The sequence below is a fragment of the Nicotiana tomentosiformis genome, chromosome 7 (assembly GCF_000390325.3).
Source record: "Nicotiana tomentosiformis chromosome 7, ASM39032v3, whole genome shotgun sequence".
Classification (NCBI taxonomy): Eukaryota; Viridiplantae; Streptophyta; class Magnoliopsida; order Solanales; family Solanaceae; genus Nicotiana; species Nicotiana tomentosiformis.
Window position 1 is genome coordinate 31,770,402 of NC_090818.1, and position 22,954 is coordinate 31,793,355.

Consider the following 22,954-nt stretch of genomic DNA (forward strand, 5'->3'; position numbering starts at 1 on the left):
AAGCTGACCCGAATAGGCCGGATAACCGTTGTAGTGACTCTGGAGCGGTGGTGCACTGATAGGAGATGGATGTGCACTAAATGTTGGCTGCCCAGAGTAAGGCATAATAGGACCATGACTCTCTGAAGCATCATGAGATACCTGAAGTGCTGAATAAAATGGCCTGGGAGGATGATCCCTACCATAAGTACCCCTGCCTACATATGAGGCACCTCTAAAATTACTGGAATGACGGGGCCTCTTACCAGACCCCTGCCTTCTCTCCTATGCAAGAATCATCTCGATCCTCCTAGTAACATTTGCAGCCGCCTGAAAGGAAATCTCACTTCTGGTCTCCTTGGCCATCTAAAGCTTGATAGGGTGAGGGAGTTCATCAATAAACCTCCTCACTCTCTCTCCTAAATTCATAAAACGGGTCTCGTACTGAGTAATAGTCATACTGCCCAGCTGAAAATACTCAAATTGCATACGGTAATCCTCTCTCAATGTGATAGGCAAGAACTTCTCTGAAATAGCTGGGAGAACTGCTCCCAAGTCACTGCAGGTGACCCAGCTGATCTGGTCAACATATAATCTCTCCATCATCTCTTGGCGGATCCCGTCATATGAAATATAGCTCAACTATACCTATGTTCCGCAACACCTCATGGCAGCGGTCAAGATAATCATGTGGGTCCTCAGAAGATGTACCATTGAAGTGAACTGGAAAGAGCTTAGTAAATTTGTCCAATCTCAATAAGGCCTCAGAAGACATGGTGGGCCTATCTCCGGCCTGTGCCGCAACAACTGGCTGAACTACCCCAACTGGCGGGGCTGCTGGAGCTTGATACTAGGGAGCCATCTGCTCTGGAGCGAGAATAGTGGGAGTCTGTGCTCCTCCCCCAGCATGTGAGACGACTGGTGCTACTGAAAATGTACCATTCTGGGCCATTCCCTCCATTAGGCTCACCAAACAGACTAGAGCATCCTAAAATACTGGAGTAGCTATGAATCCTTCCGGGACCTGGACTGGTCTAACATGTACTGTCTGAGCTAGAACCTCCGCTTCGAAATATACCTAAGGCTCCACAATAGGTGCTGTTGCTCGAGCTCGAGGCTGGGCTCTGCCTCTGCCTCGGCCTCGGCCTCTGGCACGACCTCATCCTCTACCCCTGATCATAGTTACTACCGGGGGCTCTGGTCCCTGTCCGTCGGTAGATGTATTACGTGTTCTCGCCATCTGCGAGAGAATAAGAATAGAATGGTTCAATTATCGATGATAGAATAAAATCGCATGACAGAATAAGAAAGAAGTGATATTGTTCCTAAACTTCATAACCTTTGAGAGATAAGTACAGACGTCTTTGTACCGATCCTTCAGACTCTACAAAGCTTACTCATGACTCTTGAGACCTAAGTAACCTAGTGCTCTAATACCAACTTGTCACGACCCGAAATGCCTACCTTCGGGACCTTGATGGCGCCTAACATTTCACTTGTTAGGCAAGTCAACGTTAGAATAATTTAAACTATTTTTTTACAATTTATTTTAATTAAATAATAAAGAATCAACAAACGGAATAATCTCTGAATTTAAATGTGCAAACCAAAAATAATACGATATCTAAATACCATCCCAGGACTGGTGTCACAAGTGCACGAGCTTTTAGAATAATACAAACAAGGGTCTGAACAAAACAAAGTTGTCTAAAAGAAAACAAACAACTAAGATAAAATGGAAGGGGACTTTAGAGCTGCCAACGCTGTGCAACTATACCTCAAGTCTCCTTTGATAGCTGAGTCCGAGTAAATCTATAGTACGCCATTGGGACCAACTCCAGTATCTGCACAAGAAGTGCAGAGTGTAGTATGAGTACAACCGACCCCATGTACTCTGTAAGTGCCGAGCCTAACCTCGACGAAGTAGTGACGAGGCTAAGGCATGTAGCTTACATTAACCTGTACGAAATAATAATAATAATAATAATAATAATAATAATAATAATAATAATAATAATAATAATAATAATAATAATAATAATAATAGAAATATAAGTAAAATCGGTAAATTATATCAATAACTGAAGTCAATTCAGCAGTCATAATCTCTCAATTAATTTCTGTTGCGGCGTGCAACCCGATCCAATAATATAAACTTAAAATAAAATCTGTTACGGCGTGCAACCCGATCCACCAATATAATCTTTCAATTAAATTTCGTTGCGGCGTGCAACCCGTTCCAATAATATAATTTAACTCCTTTGCGGCGTGCAACCCGCTCCAACAATATAATTTAATAACTCCTAAATGTAAAAATACCTCAATAAATATCACATTAATAAGAAATTATTAGGCAACAAGGCATATAATAATTATGATTTATTTAGGAACCAAGTAATGACAAGTAGAAATTAATTGTGGAAATCAGGGAGAAAATAGGTAATTTAATATTTAATATGCTAGATGCCAAGTAATAATTAAGGCACATAAGTCAAATAAGCAGGTAGCAATTATAGCATAAATTCAAGACATAATATTGGACAAGGAATATGAGAGAAATAATTGATACAATAATTAATTCATGATTTAAATAATTTATCATTTTCAGATAAAGATGCAAATAATTAATTTGATGACGTATAGGCACTCGTCACCTCGCCTATACGTCATTACACATGAATTTCACTTAACAAATAAGTCAAAGGTTCTATTCCCTCAAGTCAAGGTTAACAACGACACTTACCTCGCTTTGCAACTAAATTCAAGATTCCAATAAACCTTTGCCTCGTGAATTCGTGTCCAAAAATTTCAAATCTAATCACAAATAATTCAATATACTCAACACGAATCGTAGGAATTAATTCCATATGAATTTACTAATTTTTTGGATTAAAATCTAAAATTTATTTTAAAAATCGACAGTGGGACCCACGTCTCAAATCCCAGGAAAACTCACGAAATCCGAATACCCGTTCCGATACGAGTTCAACCATATAAATATTATCGAATTCCGACATCGGATTAACCTTCAAATCTTCATTTTATATTTTTGGAAGATTTTATAAAAATCTAATTTTTCTTTCATAAATTCACGGATTCATGATGTAAATGAATATGGAATTATAAAATATAATAGGATAAGGAACACTTACCCTAATGTTTACCCATAAAAATCACCCAAAAATTACCTTACCCGAGCTCAAAATCGTGAATAATGAAAAATGGGATGAAATCCCATTTTTAGAACTTAAGTTCTGCTGTCGAGGGATTTCTTCTTTGCGAACGCGAGCCCGGTCTCGCGAACGCGAAGACCAAATTTCCCACAGGCCGGCTTTCCCTTTCGCGAATGCGAGGCCTCGATCGCGAATGCGTAGCCTTGTCCCTCGACCCTTTGCGAACGCGTGCCCCCTGCCGCGAACGCGAAGCTTTGCCCTTCGACCCTTCGCGAACGCGTGCCCCCGGTCGCGAACGCGAAGCAAAAAAGGGTCAGTCCAATTTTCCTCCTCGCGAACGCGATGAAGGAATCCAGATACAGGCATCAAAACATTCCAGCAGCTGTTTAAGTCCAAATTTCGATCCGTTAACCATCCGAAACTCAACCGAGGCCCCCGGGACCTCAACCAAAAATACCAACAAGTCCTAGAACATTATACGAACTTAGTCAAAACTTCAAATCACTTAAAAAAATGCTAAAACCACAAATCATACCCCAATTCAAGCTTAAGGAACTTAAGAATTTTCAACTTCTACATTCGATGCCGAAATCTATCAAATCAAGTCCGAATGACCTCATTTTTTGCGCACAAGTTATAAATGATATAACAGACCTATAAAAATTTTCAGAACTGGATTCCGACCCCGATATCAATAAAAGTTAATTTGTGGTCAAACTTTGAAATCTTAAAGCCTTTAAGTTTCTAGTTTTCGTCAACTGGCGATAATTCAAGTTAGGGACCTCCAAATTAAATTGCGGGCATATGCTCGAGTCCCAAATCATAATACAGACCTACCGGAACTGTCAAAATACTGATCCGGATCCGTTTGCTCAAAATATTGACCGAAGTCAACTCAATTGAGTTTTAAAGCTCTATTTCACATTTTAATCAATTTTTCATATAAAAACTTTTCGAAAAATTATACGGATTGCGCACGCAAGTCGAGGAATGATGAATAGTGCTATTCGAGGTCATAGAACACATAAATAAATGTTTAAATTAAAGATGACATTTTGGGTCATCACATAACATATATTAGGAATAACTAAAATAATGTTAATACAAATTCATTTGAATACGCTGAATATAAAATAGTGAATACAGTAAATACAAACATTGAATCTAATGAATGCAACAATACAAAAAAATAATGAAACACACTAAATTCAAAAGTTAAATACAACAGTTATATACAATTGAAAAATCATTCTAATTAATTGGGTTGATAATGAGACATGTTAGAATTGATTTTGTTGAGTTATATTAGGAGAGTATCACGCTAATTGATATTATTTTCATTATTAGACAACTGGACATACCTATTTTTAAGGTGATTGTCGTTACTGTATTCATGAATACATAGTGCGAATACATGTGATGATGTGAATAAATGCGCGTACAGCTGGACTGCCCTGATTTTAGGCACTTTTTGCTGTTGTATTCATGAATACATCAGCGCGAATATAGCGAATACACTACCGTAACAACTAAATAGTAACTATAGGAAGTAATTATGTATATGGTAGCAATAGGAAGTTAATAACCACTAAACAATAGTAGTTTCTAAAATTTTCTCATTGTCTAACCTTTCTATTTCTTTTTTTTTGGTTTCCCACCCGGTGTCCGGTATCCATATTGGGCCCCGACTAAATCTGAATTTGCACCGGAAAGTTTCACTTTAGGGGTAAAGCGTTTTCTAATAAAGGCGATTCCATACCCGTGACTCGAATCCAATACCTCTGATTAAGAATGAAGGAGTACTTACCAATCCACCGAAATATCACAACCCTTGTTGGTCTAACCTTTCTATTTCTTCCCCTGCTTTAGCCAAGACATCTTGTCAATTGTCATGTTTTTTTCCCTAAAGGTAAGACTTAGGAGAAGATAATAATATATCTGTTTCTAGGCACATGGTTTCAAATAGCCGTGTCGTAAAAGCATTGCATAAAAGGTGCAAAGTTGGTCATATGTTACTTTTTTTTTCACCAGCTCGTACATGTCTTATATTAAAGGAAATTACTGGTGAGATCTGAGCACATCTAATTGCTACTGTGAGTTTTTTGTAGGGCACTTGAATTTTCAGTATTTGAACCCCACTGGTTCTTGCTTTCTCACGCAATAGGCCCACTCCAAGGATCCGTAGTACAAAAACTTTTATCTACAATCAAGTTTGTTGCAATAACCATAAAGTTTGTTTTTGAAATTTCTCTCCTTTATTTAGTATTTTGACAATATTAAGAAGTCGATATTTTAAGTTCAAATCCTTTTTCATATTTTAGGCACCAAAACAATTAGGTTCTTCATTGTTGCTAATTGAGAATTGAGTTATACCATCAAATTCTTGTCAGTTAAAAATTGAGTGGTAATTCATCAGTATGGAGATAAAATAATAGTATCAGATTATTTAGTAGATCTTCTTTTATGGTTAGTTGTTTGGTTCACTAAACTAAAAATAAGATATACGGGATATAATATAAAATGTCTTTGGTTTAAACTACATAAATTGGATAAACTTTTATTTTTTATTTTAACCTTGTCTTTCTTATTAAACTTTAGGAGAAAAGCTTTGGAGAAGGGCAACTATGTCATTATCCGGAGATTAGTAATTCCAAAATTATTTTCTACATGTAGTATGGAATAAAAATAATATCACAATTCTGCTATTAAAAATAATTCTGGATTTGTTAATTTCAGAATAAAAAATTGTACCAAACATGAGATAAAGTAATCTCACAATTTATCCGGTGATTATAATCCCTTGTACTACCGACCAAACGACCCCTAAGTATTACAACTCAGAATCCTTTTTTCCCCTTCCACTATGCCCAACCCAAAATAATTTTTTGTTAAAGTCTTGTAGTATATCTTGTGAAAGCGAAGAATTTGAAAGACGTTATCTACAATTACATTAGAGTTGGAAAGATGGTAAAAATGGACTTTCGCAATAATTGCGGCATTGTTTGTGGCTTTAATGTTATTATTCTTAGGAAGCATATATTGTAAATTAGTGAAAACTGCAAATTCGCAATGCTCTCAAAGTAAATTAAACTATTTAAAGTTGATCACTAGTATCTCCCCGAATCGTAGCCTAAATAGGCACTTTTGACCAATTGATTTCAAAGTTCTTAGGCATGTATAAAATTTTATAATTTTAGGCTCCTTTTATGAACTGCAAGTAAAGGGAGTTCTTGTGTTGTTTCCTCTGGGTTAGTGACTATTGTATAATCATTAATAATTGCGCCGTTTCTACCACCTTCTCCTCTTTCTCACAATTGAAAATGTGAAGCAAAATTTTCGAGGTTTGGGCCAAAGGATAAAAGGTGAATTTGTGGTTCTGAAGGTCAATGCTAATGTGACTAATATGGTCACTGTTTGACATTATGGCATAAGGGAGATTCCTTCTACTAAAAAGATGCAATTTTTTTTTCCTGTCCAAGTTGTGACAGCAGTCCATCAGTGGGGCACATAGGGTTTGTTATAAGCAGTGTCAATATGTAATTTTTTTCATAGGATCTTATGCCTGTTTCAATAATCTCATTCCAGAAAAATATCAAGCAGACATTTCTTTAATGATAACGTTCGATAAAAACACCTAAATATATTACAAAGAAAAAAAACTCCGTGCATGTTGGTTTTGTTGCTCCTTATCTGTAGGAAGTCCATTTTTCAGGCCTTAGGTTCAAAATTATAGACAAACTAAATCAGGGGGCATGGACGGATTATGGCTGTCAAACGGGCCGGGCTGGGCCGTTCCGGACCTGCCCAAGCCAGTTTTACATCGGCTCGGTCCGGCCCGGTGGTAAGGGCTGGGCCGGGCTGGATTAGGACGATGACCGGACTGTGCCGGGTAGTTTTTTGGTACCGGTTAATCGAACCGGTACAACCCGTTATGGTCAAGTCACATGGGAACCGGTTTCAATGGCTATTTTTTTTTTTTTTTTAATTACGATTGTTATACAAAATACAAAAAAAAAATTAATTAAGCCCGATCCATTAGAGCCGGAACCGTTCCGGTTAAATTTTGCACCGGGGAAGCCCGGAACCGGTAAAAATTATAGGGGTAGAGGAAAAAGGAACCGGCCCGGTGTGAACACCTAATTTTTTACCGTGCTTGAATTTTTTCCCACTTATCTCACTTCTCAATTCATCTTTCGCACTCTGCTTTCTCTTGTCCCCCTGTTTGTCCCCCATGTTTGTCCCCCATTCACAACCCATCTTCTACTCACTTAGATTTTGACCATGGGAACCAACTGGAAACTCCAGCTCAAAAAGGCAACCAAACTACCCTAAAAGACCCCATAAAACACCTCAAAATCCACCCCAAAAAGGGCTGGAAAAAATTAGCTTCTTCCAAGCAAAAATAACTCCAAAGCATGACTAAAAAACAGCCCTACATCCAGCAAAACTTCAGCCACTAAACAACCCCAAAATCACTCAAAAAATAGCCCGAAATCCAGTTGAAAAGTAGCCCTCAGCTCTAGCGGAACAGAGCTTTATTTTCATTCCAAAAATAAGTTGGTAAATATCACACAATCATCATCAAACAAGGTCAGTCGAGGTCGCCGGAAAAGTTTCCGTTTGTGGTCAAATTTGCTCTTAGATCAAGTTCTCTCACTCAAAAGTATTTATATGTATTTTCGTTTCCTCTAAGGTTCGTCTTGTTTCACCTACTGTTTAAATAAAATTCCAGCTTTGTTTAGCTAATGTCCTAATGTTGTTGGTTTACTTGTTTCAACTGAATTTAGCATGTTAAGATATGAGTTTGTATTTAATAGATCTTGAAGTTGCAATAGTTTGATAAATTTGATATTATGCTTTTGTTCAACTTTAGTGATCTTGTAATATGCTACAAAAGTTTTGGCATAGGAGTCTTAAAATTGGAAAAGCTCATTAAAGGTCTACTGTTTTGTTATTCACTGTCCCGTTCCACAATTATGTCTCTTTCTTAAGATTTTTGAGTGTTTTATATATTGGCTTCATTTGCTTTGCTTAAAGATTGATTCATGATAACTATTATTTCCTTGAATAATATTAGAAATTGCATAGAACATTGATTGGTATGAGTAAATAGATTTAGAATGAGCTTTGTTCCACGTGTTTCAAAACTGAAGAAGGTAAAATGGACCATTAAGATAAAAGGGACCACCGGTTTGTTTAGATAAAATAAGTAACTGGGTCATGGGTTGATAAGGAAGATGAAATAGATTTTTGGAACAATTAATATGCTGTGAGGGTTCGGCTAACATTAGCAACGTTATGGACTTTGAGATTTGCATGAGAGCTGGCCCAAAGTTAATAAATCAAAATCAGGCTCATTTCTTCTATAATAGAGTAATTATTACACTTAGTCCAAAGGGCTAAATTACCTTTTTTCCACAAAGATATTCTTCCATAATATATGGCCTTCACAATAATCTCAAAGTTTAAGAAGAATAATTGTTAGAGTATTTTAGGCGCACATTTAATTGGTTTATTGCGATTATGTATACATTTGCGTGGCATAATTCGGATTTTCAAAATTAAAACTGAAGTACGTGTTCGCGCAATTTCGGCCAAAACAATCTTAATATAATAAAAATGCTATTAATTGTGTACACGTACGCGTGACATAATTTTGGCACAATAAACAAAACGGATTCACACATGCAATTCGTTTAAAAGATAATTCCATATTTTAAAAGCGGATAGATAAAACATGAAAACCAATAAATCATAGTTTATTCAAAATTAACTCAAGCCAAGTTGTAGTTAATAAAGTGACCGTGCTAGAACCACGGGACTCGGGGAATGTCTTACACCTTCTCCCCGGTCAACAGAATTTCTTACCCGGACTTTATTTTCACAGACCAATAATAATAGAGTCAAACCTTCCTTTGATTAGGGATTTAGATAAAAAGTGACTAGGAACACCCAAAAACTCAATTTCAAGTGGCGACTCTCTAAATAAAATAATCCCTATTCAAGTTTGTCACTTTAATTGGAAAAACTCTTTAACCCTCCACAATTCATAATTCATACATTTATCTCTTTTTTTTGGGGGGGGGGGAGGGGGGAGAGGTAGAAAAAGGGTGTGACAGTTCTGGCGACTCCGATGGGGACTTTCAAGAATTCGAGCTTGTACATTGACTTTATTTGGCTTTATTAACTTTTGTATATACTGTGATTTATTTAGGCCTAATGTGTTATTTGTCCGCTTTTTACCACTTTGATATTGTTGAACTGTACATATAAACTGTCTTCTCTCACACCCCTCTGAGTCTTCTTGAATTTAAATTGGGTATTTGTTTGACATAGCCCGCTTTCTTTGAGATAGCCGAGGTGCTTATCACTCTCTGAAGGATTTTAGTCACACATATTTTAGGCGGGGAGCATCACCAGCTAAGCCGGAAAGCAATGCTACCGGTACGCTGACCCTCCTCGGTTCGAGTTGTCCGCTCGAGTAAGCCAGTCTAGACACCTTCTCCACCAGGATTTAAATCTAGAATAACATAGCCTCATGCCGGATTCCTAGTAAGAACGTTTGTTTACATCACGTGCATTTGACTTTGGGGACTCAACACAAGGGTTGGGTAAGTCTAGGACAGGTGTACCTAATATGAAAGACCATCCCGATGCATTTTTACATGCTACTTGTGCATATGTTTGCTTTAGCTTGCATGTTGACCGACTTCTAGAATAGGGAGAGGAAACCAAAAAATAAATTAAAAAAATATCAAGAGCGAGGTAGGAGAGAGAAAATTTACCCAGTTTCTGAAAAATTCAGGTATTTGAAAAGCTTGAAACTCTGTCAAAATTTTGGAAAAAAAAAAGAGAAAGAAAAATCATTTCAAAACAAGCCAATATTTTCAAAAGTCATATATTTTTTGTTGTGTCAAAAAATGACCGAACTCCGCGGGTCTGATTTTCACCGGATGTGAGATACGTAGGCAAACCTCATCGGTTCCGGCCCACAATTTTCAAAAATCCAAAAACATATTTTTTTCTTTAATTCCTTCTTTAGAAGTCTTTCTTTGAGACGTCAAATCCAAAAATCCAAAAATATTTTCTTCCTTTTTAAAAAAAAGAAAAAAAAATCTTTCTCCCAAATTCAAAAAAAAAATCAAAATTCAAAAAAATATTTTCTGTCTTTTTAAATTTACAAAAAAAAGAAAATCAAAATACCAAATATTTTCTTTTTTTTTAAAAAGTCTTTCTTTAGAAGATTCCAAAAACAAAAAGAAAAATCAAAAAAAAAATCTTTCTTTAGAAGTTTTCTTTCAAAAAAAAAAAAAAACAAAAACAAATCCAAAAAAGAAAAATCCAAACTATTTTCCTTGTTAGGAGCTTTTATGAGATTATTTGTATACGAGTTAAAAAATAAGAGCTAGTTTATTTACTTTATTCCTGATTTTACATAACTACGCGGATCTGATTCTCACCGAATATGAGATATGTAGGCAAACCTCATCGGTTCCGGCCCATAATTTTTAAAAATCCAAAAATATTGTCCTTTAATTCCTTCTTTAGAAGTCTTTCCTTAGAAAATCCCAAATAAAAAAATTTAAAACAAAAAATATTTTCTTTCTTTTTATAAGTCTTTCATTCGAAAAGAAAATCAAATTAAAATCCGAAAATATATATTTTTTTCTTTAAAGTCTTTCTCCGGAAAAAAATCGAAATTCAAAAACAAATATATAAAAAACAATTCTCTTTTAAAAAATTTTCAAAAGAAAAAAAAATCGAAAACCAAAAATATTTTTTTTCTTTTTTATAATAAGTCTTTCTTTCAGAAATTAAAAATAAATATTCAAAACCTAAAAAAAAGAGTTACTTTATTTACTTTATACCTAATCTTTCCTGAACTATGCAATGATCTGATTCACGCGGCATCATGATACGTAGACAATCCCCATCGGATCCGATTATAACCATTAATAAACCGAGTGAAAAAAAAGAGAAAAAGAAAATAAAAAAAGGAGTGAGAAAAAATAACAAAGAAAAACAATGAGCGAAAAAAAACAAAAAAAAAAGTGAAAAATCAAAAAAAGAGAACTCTTTGTCCAATTTGAAAAAGAAAACAGCGGAAAACTTCTGTGGGTATGTTGTCAAATGGCACGAGCAAGCCGTTAGGGTAAAACGTCCAATAAACGAAGGAAAAATGGTTATAGTTTTTCTACAGGCCCAAGAGATGGACTACTTCCAGAACATGATGTCCGCTATAGGTAAGCCGTTCGCTGAGGCTATCAAAATTGGGGAGATGATCGAAAATGGTTTAAAAACGGGTCGAATCTTGAGTCATGTTGCCTTCAAGGCCACATCACAGACCATTCAGAATGGTTCGGGGGGTTTGATGAATAGAAGAAGGAGGGAAGAGGGAGTCATGATGGCTTCGAGCTCGAGGGCCCCCCCACAGGTCATTCAACCAATCATATATACTTTCTAAGGTCCCACAACACTATTATCCCCATAAAGATGATGCTTATGTCGTGGCACTGCCTCCCTATGTGGTGATGAACGCACAACCTTACACGCGACTAGAGCATTATATACAAAATCGAGCTCCACATCCCAGAAATGCCTGTCCCAACCAGTCTCCATATAATCCCCAACCAAATGTTCCCAAATACAATTCTCGCCCAAGAGAGCCCCTCAAAAGGAATCAGTTCACCCATTTGGTGAATCATATTCAAGTTTGTTTCAAAAGGTAATCGGGCTAGGTCTGCTGCAGCCAGTGGCACCGAACCGGCCAAACCCCGAGTCCCCCTCGCACCACACTGATGCTAGATGTGAATACCACTCTGGAGTAGCGGGACACGATATTAAGGACTGTTTGGACCCTCAAGAGGGTAGTTGAAGACTTGATTGAAGCCGAAAGAATCGTTCTTCGGGACGAAGAGGCTTTTGATGTGACGAACAATCTGTTGCCTGCTTACAACACTGGGCAAGTCTTTGTAATGATCTGTGATGATGGGAAATTTGATCTGGCACTGAAGGCCATGGTAATCATTGCCGAGACACAAGAAAAGCAAAAAAAAAAAAAAAAAAAATTCACCAAACCTGAAAAGTTCTCTGTCAGACGAGAGTCTCGGTAACCGGTCTTGCTGTCTTTTCTACGTCTGGATTATTTCAAGGTGTAATCCGGATATTTTACTTTATTGCCTTACTTTCTCATGTAAACCCTTCTATCTTTAAAAAAAAATCAAATGAAATTAATATTTCATTGTCAAGGAATGTCTCTTTTCTTAATCTTGTCATCTTTCTTATTCCTTTTTCAGCTTTGTTAATGCAGATTTTAATAATATAACATGCTTGCGGACTTTGTGCCCAGATCCTAAGATGCTGTCAGACCTCTAATAATGAATCAAGAAGCAGAATGTTTTGAAGCTGGGGTAGATGTCATAATGGTTCGGCGATGGTTTCGTCTGAAAGGTTTCAAAGTTGTAATTCAATCCAAATTCTTTTTACCCCAAATCATGTTCAAGTCCTTCCGATCAATCGGCAAAGAGTTTCAAAATAGGAGGATACAACTTCTTGGATCTGATGCAATAAAATGAGAGAAATAAAATGAGAGGGTCTTATTGGTAAAACCCTCACGGGCACCGTAAGGCGATGGTAAGTAGAGAAATTAAAATGAGAGAGTCTTGTAAGTGAAAACTCGCAAAGAGTACTATAAGGCGATAGTGAGGAAAGAAATGAGAGAGGTTGTCACGACCCGAAATTTTCCACCGGCGGGACCGTGATGGCGCCTAACATTTCACTTTCTAGGCAAGCCAACGTTAAAGAATCATTAAACCAATTCCTTATTTCCATTCAGTAATTAATAATAATTAACTTAGATGAAATATAATAAGTACGGAATATCTTAAAACTGTATTAATTAGTACCACCCAAATCTGGAGTCACAATTCACGAGCATTCTAGAATTTGCCACAAGTAACAGTCTGAAAGAAATACAACTCTTTGAATGAAAGAAACAGTAGAACAGAAAAGATAGATGGAGACTTCAAGGTCTGTGAACGCCGAGAGATTTACCTTGAGTCTCCGGACAGCGGACCAATAGCAAAATCTCGATCAACCCAAGCCGGTATCAAAATCTGCACAGAAAGTGCAGAGTGCAGTACCAGTACAACCGACCCCATGTACTGGTAAGTGTCGAGCCTAACCTCGACGAAGTAGTGACGAGGCTAAGGCAAGGCACCTACAAATCAACATGTACAATCTAACAGTGTATATAGACATAACAGAAATGAAGAACTAAACAGGAAATGTCGGGAGGGGAATATATTGAGGGGAATACAAGATAAAGAACTACAACAGAATGATCACCGAAGCAGTCAATATACCATGAATCAACCGGAATAGTGAATACAGTAAGGAAAAATGCACGGCATCACCCTTCGTGCTTTTACTCTCAATCTCACCATAAAAATTAATAAAAACAGCACGGCATCACCCTTCGTGCATTAACTCTCATATCATGGCATGGCATCAACCTTCGTGCTTTTACACTCACAATATGGCATGATATCACCCTTCATGCTTTTAACACTCACAATATGGCACGACATCACCCTTCGTGCTTTTAACTCTCACAATATGGCACGGCATTATCCTTCGTACATTAACACTCTCCCTTACCATAATGCAATGCATAAATAATAATAGGGAGATAGAATAACAAGTACAGACCTTACTTCAATATTTGGTTCCATAATATAAATCTCAACTTTTAAACAAATACTCGATTACCAACAGAAAATTCGTAAACATGATAATGACGATCAATTTAACAACACTAGTATAAACATGTAGCAATTAGGCATAGGAAAGAGATAATATAAGAAAAATGGAAGAAACATGGAAAAACAGGTAAATTGGCGGCGCATAACTACTCGTCACCTCACATATACGCCGCTCACATGAATTTCACTTAGCAAATAATCTAAGGTTCCTAATTCCCTCAAGTCAGAGTTAGACACAACACTTACCTTGTTTCGAAGGCCACTTAATTCTCAATCACAGCTTTTCCTTTGGAATTCATCTCCAAACCACTCTTATCTATTCAAAAATGACTCAATAATATCAAATATTTCTTAAGAAATCAATTATATTGCATAAATTAAATTCCCCAAATTTTCCTCCAAAAAGTTGAAAAATCTACCCCGGGCCCGCTTGGTCAAAACCTGAGGTTTGGACCAAAATTCTTTTACCCATTCACCCCCGAGCCCGAATATATAATTAGTTTTGGAATCCGACCTCAAATTGAGGTCTAAATCCTCAAATTCCCGAAATCCCTAGTTTCTATCCTAACTCCTAATTCTACCATGAAAACTCTAGATTTTAGGTTGATAATTCATAAAATGTAATGGGTAATTGAAAGAAAATGGTTTAGAATCACTTACCTATGATTTGGGGAAGAATTGATCTTTGGAAAATCGCCCCTTGAGGTTTTAGGTTTTGAAAATTTGAAGAATGAATGAAAAATCCCGTCTAAGTCCCTTTTACTCAGCTGCAGGTGTCGCAATTGCGACCTGAGCTTCGCAAATGCGAAGGAACAATCGCAATTGCGATGCCCTTCACAATCTTGATGCCTTCGCAAATGCGAGGAAAGTGTCGCATTTGTGACCACTGAACCTCGCAAATGCGAGTAGATGTTCGCATTTGCGAACCTGCCCTTCCCAGACTCCCTTCGCAATTGCGAAGGTAACCTCGCAAATGCGAGAACTACTGGCCTAGGCTTCTGATCGCAATTATGATGAAAGCCTTGCAATTGCGGACCCTGTTATGTTCGCATTTGCGATGCCTGATCTCGCAATTACGAGATCAGAGGCCTGCAACAGGTTCAATTATACCAGCAAAATTTTCTAAGTTCAAAACATCCCGTGGCCTATCCGAAACTCACCCGAGCCCTCGGGGCTCCAAACCGAACATGCCCACAAGTCTAAAAATATCATACGGACTTAATCGCGCGATCAAATTATCAAAATAACACCTAGAACTATGAATTTAGCCCAAAATCAAATGAAATTCTCAAGAACACTTTAAAATTCATATCTTCTTAACTGAACGTCCGAATCATGTCAAATCAACTCCGTTTCTCACCAAATTTCAGAGAAAAGTCTTAAATATCATAATGAACCTATACCTGGCTCCAAAACTAGAATACGGACCCAACACTAACAATGTCAAACATCAATCGATTCTTGAAAACAATTAATTTTTATACTTTTAATTTTCATCAAAAATTAATAACTTGAGCTAGGGATCTCCGAATTCGATTCCGGACATACGCCCAGGTCCCATAATTCGATACGAACCCATCAAGACCGTCAAAATATAGATCTAGCTCATAACCCAGGTGGAACTTTTTAGCCTAGGGGGATCCAGCTCATAGTTCCGGGTAGAAGTACTCTTCACTCAGGTTGTTTTTCGTAGCTTAACCCAGGTAGAATCTTTTTGCCTAGGGGGATCCAGCTTATAGTTCCGGGTAGACGTACTCTTCACCCAGGTTATTTTTCGTAGCTTAACCCTAGTAGAACCTTTTTTGCTTAGGGGGATCCAACTCATAATTCCGGGTAGAAGTACTCTTCGGTCAGGATGTTTATACATAGCTTAACTCAGGTAGAACCATTTCGCCTAGGGGTATCCAGCTCATATTTCCAGGTAGAATTACTCTTTGCTCAATTTTTTATACATAGCTTAACTCAGGTAGAACTATTTCGCCTAGGGGGATCCAGCTCATATTTCTGGGTAGAAGTACTCTTCGCTCAAGGTTTTATACATAGCTTAACTCAGGTAGAACCATTTCGCCTAGGGGGATCCAGTTCTTATTTCTGGGTAGAAGTACTTTTCGCCCAGGCTTGCTTTTCGTAGCTTAACCCAGGTAGAACAATTTCACCTAGGGGGATCCAGCTCATATTTTCAGGTAGAAGTACTTTTCGCCCAGGCTTGCTTTTTTATAGCTTAATCCGGGAAGAAGTACTCTTTTTCCAGACTTGCTTTTAATAGTTTAACCCAGGTAGAACCTTTTCGCCAAGGGGATTCCGCATTTTTTTTCAGCCATACAGGGCGCCAACCCCTGGTTATATTTCCTTCTCAGTAATATAGGGCACCATCCCCTGCTTACATTTCCTTTTCAGTATAGGGTACACCAATCCCTGATCTCCTTACAAGTATAGGGTATACCAATCCCTAGTTGTGTTCTCCAACATAGGGTACTCCACTCCCTAGTTGATTTGAGCTTAAATGCATTGTACACCACTCCCTGATATCATTGCCAATATAAGGTATAGCATTCCTTAGTCACATTTTTCCAATATAAGGTACACCAATCCTTAGTTGAGATATCTTTTTGACAATATAGGAAAAATATCCAAAAAAGAAAAAAAACACAAAAAAAAATCATCATGATCTTTTTAGGGTACACCATTCCCGATCTTTTATTGCTTTCAATAAAGAAGTAGTTTAGAATTTTGTTACAATAACTCACGAAATTTTTCTAGTGAAAACTGGGGCAGAAAAATTTCGTTCGTTTGTTTGTTGTGGTATCTGAGTAGGTTTTACCTCGAGGCACAGGATTCGAGATGAACAAAAAAAGAAGTCTCAATCCAAAATAAATGAATAAAAAGAGATAGAAGTGAATCCCAATACAGAAGCAGATGGAAATGATATGGACTGCTCTAGACGATTGAAGTTACGAGCATTGCATCTCTCGTTTTGATTAGAAGAAGTCGTAGAAGAATGAACTAGCACCTGCAACTAGCAAGCATCAAGGTTCATATCAGAGTCTGCGTGAAGAACCGGTCAAGATTCAAGATCAAGTTTTATAAGACTTATAGATAGAAATCTTGTAACTCATAGCTGATAGGTTTGTTTAGTTTCTTTTTGATTTTTGATGTAATAACTGGACTACAGACCGGAGCCTCGACGGAACGTCACTCGACTCTCCAACTTAGCATTCCATCATTTTTCTTGAACTACAAGCGGCGTAATGTCCATAACCAAGACTCGGTTGCACTCTTTTCTCTTATCTCTTCCCTTTTGAATAACGGTATGGCAAAAAATTAGTCATATTGCTCATCTTTTCTTTGCCTAAAACCTCTTCATATTTCCAAGCAAAGAGTGCCATGCTCTGAGCATCTAATTTTTTACCGTGCTTGAATTTTTTTCCACTTATCTACTTCTCACTCCATATTTCCGACTTCACTTTCCCTTGTCCTCCATGCTTATCCCCCATGCTTGTCCCCCCACTCATAACCCATCTTCTACTCACTCACGTTTTGACCATGGGAACCAGCAGGAAACTCCAGCATAAAAAGGCAACCAAACAACCCCAAAAGACCCCATAAAACACCTCAAAATCCATCCCAAAAAGGGCTGAAAAAAATTAGCTTCTTCCAAGCTAAAATAACTCCAAAGCATGGCTAAAAAACAACCCTACACCCAGCAAACTTCAGCCACTAAACAGTCCCAAAATCACTCCAAAAATAGCCCGAAATCCAGTTGAAAACAGCCCTAAGCTCTAGCGGAACAGAGCTTTATTTCCATTCCAAAAATAAGTTGGTAAACATCACACAATCATCATCAAACAAGGTCAGTCGAGGTCGTCGGAAAAGTTCCCGTTTGTGGTCAAATTTGCTCTTAGATCAAGTTCTCTCACTCAAAAGTTTTTATATGTATTTTCGTTGCCTCTAAGGTTCGTCTTGTTTCATCTACTGTTTAAATAAAATTCCAGCTTTGTTTAGCTAATGTCCTACTGTTCTTGGTCTACTTGTTTCAACTGAATTTAGCATGCTAAGATATAAGTTTGCATTTAATAGATCTTAAAGTTGCAATAGTTTGATAAATTTGATATTATGCTTTTGTTCAACTTTACTGATCTTGTACTATGTTACAAAAGTTTTGGCATAGGAGTCTTAAAATTGAAAAAGCTCATTAAAAGTCCACTGTTTTGTTATTCACTATCCCGTTCCACAATCATGTCTCTTTCTTAAGATTTTTGAGTGTCTTATATATTGGCTTCATTTGCTTTGCTTAAAGATTGATTCATGATAACTACTATTTCCTTGAATAATATAAGAAATTGCAGAGAACATTGATTGGTATGAGTAAATAGATTTAGAATGAGCTTTGATCCACGTGTTTCAAAATCGAAGAAGGTAAAATGGACCATTAAGACAAAAGGGACCACCAGTTTGTTTAGATAAAATAAGTAATTGGGTCATAGGTTGATAAGGAAGATGAATTAGATTTTTAGAACAATTAATGTGCTGTGAGGGTTCGGCTAACATTAACAACGTTATGGGCTTTGAGATTTGCATCAGAGGTGGCCCAAAGTTAATAAATCAAAATCAGGCTCATTTCTTCTATAATAGAGTAATTATTACACTTAGTCCAAAGGGCTAAATTACTTTTTTTCCACAAAGATATTCTTAATATCCATAATCTATGGCCTTCACAATAATTTCAAAGTTTAAGAAGAATAATGAACACCGTTAGAGTGTTTTAGGCGCACTTTTAATTGGTTTATTGCGATTATGTATGCGTTCGCATGGCATAATTGTGATTTTCAAAATTAAAACCAAAGTATGTGTTCGCGCAACTTCGGCCAAATCAATCTTAATATAATAAAAATATTATTAATTGTGTACACGTACACATGACATAATTTTGGCACAATAAACAAAACGGATTCACACATGCGATTCGTTTAAAGATAATTTCATATTTTAAAAGTGGATAGATAAAACATGGAAACCAATAAATCACAGTTTATCCAAAATTAACTCAAGCCAAATTGTAATCAATAAAGCGACCGTGCTAGAACTACGGGACTCGGAGAATGCCTTACACCTTCTCCCCGGTCAACAGAATTTCTTACCCGGACTTTATTTTTGCAAACCAATAATAATAGAGTCAAACCTTCCTTTGATTAGGGATTTAGATAAAAGGTGACTTGGAACACCCAAAAACTCAATTCCAAGTGGCGACTCTGTAAATAAAATAATCCCTATTCAAGTTTATCACTTTAATTGGAAAAACTTTTTAACCCCCCACAATTCATAATCCATATATTTATCTTTTTTTTTTTTGAGGGGGGGGGGGGGGGGGGTGGAGGGGTAGAAAAGGGGTGTGACACCCGGTAACGAAATCGGCCGGTTCCCTTTACCTCTATCCCTAACCGGCCCGGCCCGGCCCGTTGACACCTATAGGACCGATGTACCTTAGCCCAAACAGTGTTATCTGACATCGTTTCGTCAGAAAATTATATTAAATGTACATGTAAATAATATACAAAATAAAACGGACATAGACAATTTTATGAGAAATTGGCACACCAGTACTTTATAGTCTACCGGTCTCCTGCAATATATGTATCATGAAGTGCTAGGTTAGAATTTTTGAATTATTTAGCCGCATTTCTTCTACATAAATAGGTAGGAATCGAGCTTTGGACGTCCCCTATTATTTTAACCAGTAAGCCAAAGGAGCCTTAAAGGTTAATTGAAGTTAGAGATGTAAATGGTTCGGTTCGGTCGGTTATTTTATAAAATTGGTATCATATCATTTTTTCGGTTATTCTATTATGTATAACAAAAATTAGACTTTTCGAAATCGTCTCAATCATGTCAGTTTCTTTTCGGTATCGGTACGGTTTGGTTAATTTTTGGTATTTTTTTAAATATCATGTAAAATTCACCAGTAGAAATAGAATGCAATAAAATACGATCTTTTATAGGACTTAGCAAAACTCTCTAGACATTTTTACTGTTTAAAGGGTGATGAATTAAAAAAAATGAAAGATTTCTATAGTATAGATCCATCAACTATTCTACAATAACGTAAAAGAAACCAAGCAAAGGCAAAAAAAATATAAATCACACGAGTGAAAAGATATTAACCAAGTTGGGACTCAAGAATAAAAAATATAGAAGATTAAATATTCAAAAAGATAAATCTAAATTATATGAAAGGAAACATATTCAATACATTGTAGTTTGCTACTCATTATCGATAGAATACTTTGTGACTTGCTAATAAAGATATTTGAAATAACTTAGTTTACGTAGATGTAGCATAATAGGTTTTAGGAATTAGTATTTTGAGTTTAATTACTTGTTATTATTTTTAAACTTACTAGATAAATATATTTTTCACATGTCAAATTTATTCGGTACGGTTCAATATTTTTTCGGTTTATTTTTATAAAATAAAACCTAAAAATCAGTTCGGCGCAGTACGGTTCGGTCGGTTTAGTCGGTTTTCGAATATCCATTGACATGAAAAAGTTTTTTTTTTTTTTTTTTTTTTGGCAATGTAGACGAATTATTTAGTACTTCATTTTTCGAGGGATATTATGAATACATTTTTAAATACGAAAATTCATTCATGAGGGCGTACACTAATGTACTTAAATTATATTTATAATACGGCATCTTTAGGAAATTTTGTTCTTTTGCTCATTTTCTAAATATCGACACAATAACACCGCTTAACTAAAATCCTACATACGCCATGTCGGCAGGTTCCAACCCTCAACCTCCCTAAGAGAGATGAGACACTCACATGCAAGTTAATGGACCCCTTTGTTACTAGTGGTGTCATTTTTGGTTTTGCTTACTATCTATATAGATACATATTATTGTAACAGATTTGGATGAAGCACATAACTTGGGGCAAGGTAAATCTGCCCTTGCAGGCCACCACTAGACATAGAAAGCCATTCAGCTATTCTTGAGTCCTGAATGATCAAATTTAAGCCAGGCTTCATCAGTTCTATTAGTGTTCTATATGCATTGCAATCACTCAGAAATGTTGATAAAGCAGGACATTTTTGCCAAATTATATGAATTGAACCATCGATCAAGCCCTACGGTTGATTCTCCGGGCCTAGCAGCACTTGTTCAAGAAGCAGAAAATCTTATAAGCATGCAATGGACGCGGATGCTTTTATCTAGTATCAATTTTAGGATCCATGCAAATATGTCTGCAGCCTCAGGGCACTTCAAGAAAGCTATGCAGGAATGACTCTTAATGAACGAAAAAAACAAAACCAGGACATAGTTCAATACTACTGAATGGTGAAGTACTGAAGTTCATGAGCTTACATCTGGTTAAAAGTTACATTTTGATCAAATGTCGGCCCAGAGCAGAAAAGTAACTTTGCCTTTCACACTTTTATAAGTCTATGATATTATCAGAAATTTAATGGAGATAAACATACTAAATTTTACAATCATAATTGTCAGTTTATGAATCTAGCAAAAAATGTGGCATAACCAATATAAATCAAGCACATCAAGTTTGCAATTTTATGAAGTCTGTGTCAGTTAATTACTGCAATGTAGTGTGGGCCAAGTAGAGTATAATTAAGATGAGATGTTGGTATATATTTGTGAAGATACAATCAACATGAAAGGGGGGATCTGTTGAGAGTTAGGAATTGGGTGAATAAACTAAAATGCCAATTATTTATACTATTAATTAGCTTTACTTAACCATCTCCTAATCTCTAGTCATTCTTTTTGGTTCTGCAATAAATTTATCTTCCAAAACCCCTTACTTAAACACAGATTATTAATCCAAATCTTTGTGTTCTCTTCAGTTTCTGCAAGCCAAGAGTGGAGTAAAAGAAATGGCTGGTAGTGCAGACCTCACTTTCTCTACTGCTGCAACCAAAGAGACCATAAACCAGAATCAAGAACTAGACAAAATTGGTAACCACAAGCCTGATATTGATGGAAATGGCCTAATGGTTACTGCAAATTTGCCAAAGGTAACCGTGCCTGTACGCGAGAGAGATTCTATAAGACGACCACGTGGCAGGCCAGCCGGCTCCAAAAACAAGCCCAAACCACCAATCATTATCACAAGGGACAGTGCTAATGCATTACGAGCACACGCAATGGAGGTGAATTCAGGCTGTGATGTGAACGAAAGCTTAGTGAATTTTGCGCGAAGGAAGCAACGTGGCATATGCGTGCTGAGTGCAACAGGGTGTGTGACAAACGTGACATTGCGCCAACCGGCCACATCAGGGTCCATTGTCACACTCCACGGGCGGTTTGAAATCCTGTCGATGCTCGGGTCAGTCCTTCCACCACCAGCACCACCAGGGGTAACAGGGCTAACAATTTACTTAGCAGGGGCTCAGGGACAGGTTATAGGTGGGGGTGTGGTGGGTGCACTCATTGCCTCAGGGCCAGTGGTGATTATGGCTGCAACTTTTATGAACGCGACGTTTGATCGTTTGCCATTAGATGATGATGAAATGGTCGCTGCTGCTTCAGCACAAAACCAACATTACCAAAAGAATCATCAACGTCATCAGGTTGATGTTCCTGATATTTATAGCTTGCCACAGAGTGTAATTACTAATGGTGCTTTGCATCCTGAGGTCTATTCTTGGGCACCTGGACGGACTTTATCAAAGTCCTAGATTAGTTAAAGAGTCTGAGACTGGAAAAAATAATAACCAGAAGGAATCATAAAGTATAGGCATTTAATATTTTATATCTTATGTTATTCAGTTCTATCCTATTCTATTGTAAGCCCTGTAGTTAGAGAGAAGGTCACATATCAATTGTACTTCAATTGTGACACAATGTTAGAGATATTATTTTTTACTTGTTTCATTTCTTTACCTGCTTTTGCTGAATACATTTCCAGTTCCCTTTTTGAGGGACGTAGTGAGAAACTCCTTTTTTCACACAAAAAGAAAAATGAAGAAATTGAATATGTTGCAAATTTTAAATGTGTTATTTTTCACCGAGTAAAATTAA

At 36.8% G+C, this 22,954-nt stretch overlaps 1 protein-coding gene across 1 annotated transcript; it reads left to right on the top strand.

Annotated features, from left to right (window-relative positions):
• The first annotated feature begins 21,680 nt into the window (after positions 1-21,680).
• On the top strand, positions 21,681-22,926 carry LOC104087102 (AT-hook motif nuclear-localized protein 16). Its single transcript, XM_018767633.3, has one exon. It carries the CDS (start codon positions 21,808-21,810, stop codon positions 22,609-22,611), a length of 804 nt encoding a protein of 267 aa, XP_018623149.1. The 5' UTR covers positions 21,681-21,807; the 3' UTR covers positions 22,612-22,926.
• Positions 22,927-22,954: the final 28 nt, after the last annotated feature.